The following is a 5,162-nucleotide window of genomic DNA, read 5'->3' on the forward strand; positions in this document are numbered from 1 at the left end:
TAGACATGTGGGGGCGTGTTAAAACGAGCCGTTTTAGGTAGGCGTCGTTGACTCTTAACTTTTATAAAGAATATCTCTTTGGATTTGAGACTTTAGTCTTTGCAACTTTACAGATCTTCTTTATGCACCAAGACCTTGTAACAAAATCGCATCATATGACCCCTTTAACTTAATAATAATAATAATAACAACAATAATTGCTCTCTGTTAGTTCATGTTCATTAATGCATTAAAGGGGTCATATGATGCTGCTAAAAAGAACATTATTTTGTGTATTTGGTGTAATGAAATGTGTGGCAACCACATGTGACGACCCCGGGCTGGACTCCGCTTCGTCCATGGTGAAAGCCGGCGAAAGCCACAGTGCAAAGTTGATGTATTTCCTCAGCGACCAGCACGGATGAGCTCCAAGCATGACGAAGCGGATATCGTCCTCTTTTGGAAGGCCAAACAAAGTAGTTTCGCTTTCACAAGGAAACACACAGCACCTTCACGACATGGCGGCGGCAGCATCAACAATACTACAGCGAGAATAAAAGTTACACCTTCTTTCTTTGTGTGAACATTTGGGCGGCGTTATGCAAATCTTCCCACATAGTGAGGTAGATATGTGGGGGCGTGGTTGACTCTTAACTTTTATAAAGAATATCTCTTTGGATTTGAGACTTTAGTCTTTGCAACTTTACAGATCTTCTTTATGCACCAAGAGCTTGTAACACTGCAAAGAGAAAGGAAAAATTGAAATCGCATCATATGACCCCTTTAACAAATGAGACTTTAAAACTTGTTGCTTTGTAAAATTTTACCCAAAAAATCTATTGCCTTACAAAAAATAAAATAAAATGATGACTAAATAATGCAAACAAGTCATTGGACAACATTACTTAGGCTACATATAAAATGCATGTGCCATGGATAAATAAAATGGGATAGCCGGACAATAAAGAAATGATTTGAATCAAATATGTAAAAACTCAATCTGAAACTCGAGAATCGCAAGCTGTTTGAGAGGCGGCTATGCATGCTTTTGCTGAGAGTGCATTGAAGACCGTCTCTCAGAGAGTGCGCGAGTACTTAAAATAGCTTGAATGTAGATTGTATAATATAACAAAAAATTTATTGCCACGCAAGTGACGATTCCGTCGACTGTCCGAAATGTGCGCTAGTCTTGAATTGCAGTGTGCAGCTCGCTTGCAGAGCAAACTCAACATGGATATTTTGGATGAGAGGTCATTTGTGCATTTTGAGGGAGTGGGAGAAGACACGGTCCCAATCAATCCCAATCAATCACACTGTTTGTGAAACTCTGTCTCACAGAAAGTTTTAAAATGACTGATCTGCTCTGATAATCTGTTTGGATTCAACCTACATGCTGTAGTGCATAAATGTTTGCAGTAATTTCCCGCTTTATAACCGCGAAGCCTGCGGGAATGTGTAGAATTACGCACAATGCCTGCTATCCCACAGCGAAATTCAGGCCCTGATTACATTGCACAAAATCAAGCACAAGTGAACTTGAACTAAGTTGCGTAGTCAGAATGTGTAACTCCTTCTGTGGATGGAACGTCAGCTAATCCCTAAGAATTCACAACATTTTTTACAATAGTGCTCTCATTATAACATTATGTATATGACAGTCCTAGTCATAGTTATTAATGTTCTGCATTTCTGTTTTGAGCTGCGAGCGCTGAAGATCACCAGTACAATGAAGCACTTTGATAGAGGGTTTTTAATCGACGGGATTTAACTCGTCAGATTTACAGTGGTGTGAAAAAGTGTTGGCCCCCTTCCTGATTTCTTATTTTTTATAGGATACACTTCGTTATTTATAATACATAACCTTAATATTACAACTTATATATGCACAAAATGGCCTGAATGCAAAAATGAACGTGTCTGTGCTGCTCTTGTTGTGGACGCGTTCTTCACGCAACAATGTGCAGAAACACGGCTACTAAACTCTAAAAATGTACAGCATTTTATTATTATAGTGTTCTCATTATAATGTTATGTATATGACAGTCCCAGTCTTGGTTATTAATATTCTGCATTGTTGTTGGTGCTGCTTATACTGTGCGCTGAAGAGATAATCACAGTAGTAGGCCTACAATGAAGAGCTTTCCTGCAGTGTAACTCAACCAAATGCATCTTATATGAGATAAATAATATATACACTATATATATATATATGTAAACAAAATATTGCAACTTACAAAAGGCTGTGAGTGGCTGCACAAGCAAACTTGACTGAAGATATAACTCTGTGGACATGTTCTTTCCATAACAATGCGCTGAAATATGTCCTTCTCTCACAGACGTGTTTTCATTATAATTTTATGCAGCCTATATGACAGATTTGGGTCCCACTTTATATTAAGTGGCCTTAACTACTATGTACTTACATTTAAATTAATAATTTGGTACAATGCACTTATTGTGTACATACATGTTTTTACATTGTACTTATATTTTAAAAATACCTGCTTGTAATTACATCTGTAATTACACTGTTGATCCATCCCTTACACCTTAACCCACCCTTAAACCTACCCATACCACCAAACCTGCCCCTAACCTTACCCGTTTCCCACCTCAATAGCAGCAAAAGTGTTTTGCAATTCAGTATGAACACAATAAGTACATTGTACTTATTTTTTGATGTAAGTACATAGTAGTTAAGGCCACTTAATATAAAGTGGGACCGATTTGTTCTGCACATGTTGCCCTTAATGGTACCTTCCTTTTCAAAGTGATTCAAACAATTCAAAACCATCATGGCCATAAGTGTTTGAAGTGTCTCAGCAGGGGGCGGGGTAGGCCATGAGTGTATTGTGGTACATACCGTGGGGGATGTATCGCAGTTTTTTGGATGGGTTTGAATATCATTACACCCCTAACATTTATGGAATCTCTGGTCTGATTATCAGTTACTTGTTGTGATTTGATATAATTTCCCTTTTTGCATCGTAATGCTATTTTGTGGACAAACTAGCATTGTTCAGTTTTATAATTTTTGAACGGGGCTGCCATATTGCCATCTTGCTTTCATATTCTAATTTTTTTAAATGTGCTTGTGTGCCAGTCGTCGTGGCAGCGGGCTGATGGAGGATGATGAGGAACCGATTGTAGAGGATGTGATGATGTCATCAGAGGAACGACTGGACGACCTTAACGAGGGCATGGACTTCGACACCATGGACATTGATCTGGTAGGAATCAGAATTCAGGAAAGCATAACCAGTGAGAACCCTTTCTCACCCAAATATTCACTGTCACTCATCAGGTACAGAGTCACAATGACAGTGTTGCTCAGATCTTCGCATCCATCTAATCCAGTTTCCTTTGACTGCTGGGTTGACACACTCATACACAGAGAGAAAACATTTTGTGTGTTGGTATTTTTAACTTGACCTTTTTTGTTTCTCTGAAGCCTCCATCCAAAAACCGCAGGGAAAGATCAGAGCTGAAACCAGACTACTTTGACCCTGCCTCCATCATGGACGACTCGGTAAGCATTCTTTCATCTATCTGTTTATTCATTCATTCATTAATTCACTTTATAATTTATTAATTAGTTGTGCTTGTTAGAAATCCCTTAGATTTACATTAAAGGAGGGACCAGAGGATTATGTGCTTTTTTTTATCTTGCGCCAGTAAGCAACCACCCAATCACACAGCATTGTGGTAGCAAATTTACATTCACTTTAAAAAAAAAAAAAAAAAATTAAAAATCTACTTTGTTTGTTCTTTCTGTCCATTTACACTGTGAACTGACAGGCAAGATGCTAAGGAAGAATGCAGCACTAAAGGCCCGTTCACACCAAAAACAATAACTATAACGAAAGCTATGAAGTTTAAAACATTCTAAAGTTAGCAACATTTCGTGGACAAAAATGGTCCTTTGCCTATTGTCAGTAGTATAACGATGTATGAAGTACACAACTCACACAGACGTAACTTTGAAACAAAGCACTTTCTGTTGGAATCCACATAACCAGCTTAAACCTGTTGAATAAAATACCATTATTAAAGTGACTGTGTGTATGTTTTGTCAAACAGGTCCTTAATGTGTCCATGTTCTGAGAGGGGTACACGAGACGGTGACATGTTTCTCCTCTTCTGATTTCACTCCATGGACTAAATGCACAGGATGGTGTCGCGTATCTTTCCCTTCTGAAAACACACCACAACTTTCCATCTGTACATATAACAGCCCACAGGGCGACAGACAAACATTTACAGCATGAGATCAGCCTTATCAATTCATGGTCTTTTGTAATGGAGGTTTAAAAATAGCTGTTTTTTTGTAAAAACCTGGAGGAGTTTTGATTTTTAGATAATTTTGTAAAGACAATCAGTTGTAAATGACTTTATAAGGGGTGATTTAAATCTAAAATTTATAACTCCGCTTTCCTTAAAGGGTTTAGACTTGCAGTGTCTGATTTTTTTCTATTTCTCTCTCCTTCTCTTTTTTTTTTATTGTTTTTTTAAAAATCCATCACTCGCAATGTTTTCGCTTCCCAGAAGTAGGTTAAACCTTATATTATGACGATATTCCTCACTACTGATTGGCTGATTGAGAGGTTTTTGTTTTTATTGGTCCTCTTAAGAGCTCAAAGCACTTGTATTGATTGGCTTAAACTTAGAAAGCCTGACCCTCCCTCAGAGTTCAATTAATTTCTGGGGGTTCTACTGTTTCATTCACACGGCATCTATCCAGAGAGAATCACTTATGTTTTATTAACTTTCATTTTGGTAAAGCTCCACTGTGAAAAATTCTCTAATCTTTCCCCTTTGAGTTTTGGATTCAGGTTGTGGGGTGTTTTTGAGGTTAGGTAGTTGAAATCATGAATGGCTTGTTAATCAGAGTGAATTATGATGATTGTCTTTGTGGTGAGAAATCTTGGTAAATGTAACCATGGTGATTTTATGGCGGGGAATCTGAGTTATTCGGGGGTTTTTTTATCAACTTTTTTTATCAACTATCAAAATTTCAAAGGTATTTCTGCATTAAGGCCATTGCCCCCATTTTCAAAGAAAAGCTCTTTGTAGAATATATTTATTTTTAAAATATTAGAAATGGGTATTATAATATATTGTTATATATCTTTAAAATATATATATATATATATATATATAAAATTTTGTTTTGCACAAAATGT

General features: G+C 37.2%; 1 protein-coding gene and 1 long non-coding RNA gene across 6 annotated transcripts in view; one reads left to right on the plus strand and one right to left on the minus strand.

Moving 5' to 3' along the window:
* The window catches only part of LOC107680370 (cohesin subunit SA-2-like), a 19,139-nt gene extending 14,741 nt beyond the window's left edge, over window positions 1–4,398 (plus strand). For all 5 annotated transcript variants that reach the window (XM_016476227.1, XM_016476226.1, XM_016476230.1 and 2 more), the window contains exons 32-34: window positions 3,083–3,209; window positions 3,431–3,508; window positions 4,060–4,398. In XM_016476227.1, the coding sequence (XP_016331713.1) occupies window positions 3,083–3,209; window positions 3,431–3,508; window positions 4,060–4,083 (229 nt within the window). In that variant the 3' untranslated portion in view covers window positions 4,084–4,398. The remainder of the gene's footprint in view (window positions 1–3,082; window positions 3,210–3,430; window positions 3,509–4,059) is intronic.
* On the minus strand, window positions 4,314–5,029 carry LOC107680377 (uncharacterized). Its single transcript, XR_001633140.1, has 2 exons — window positions 4,971–5,029; window positions 4,314–4,689 (listed from the first exon to the last, which is right to left on the minus strand). It is a non-coding gene; the product is annotated as an uncharacterized LOC107680377 (long non-coding RNA).
* Between the last annotated feature and the right edge of the window lie 133 nt (window positions 5,030–5,162).

The sequence above is a fragment of the Sinocyclocheilus anshuiensis genome, unplaced genomic scaffold (assembly GCF_001515605.1).
Source record: "Sinocyclocheilus anshuiensis isolate Anshui unplaced genomic scaffold, SAMN03320099.WGS_v1.1 scaffold1262, whole genome shotgun sequence".
Taxonomy (NCBI): Eukaryota; Metazoa; Chordata; class Actinopteri; order Cypriniformes; family Cyprinidae; genus Sinocyclocheilus; species Sinocyclocheilus anshuiensis.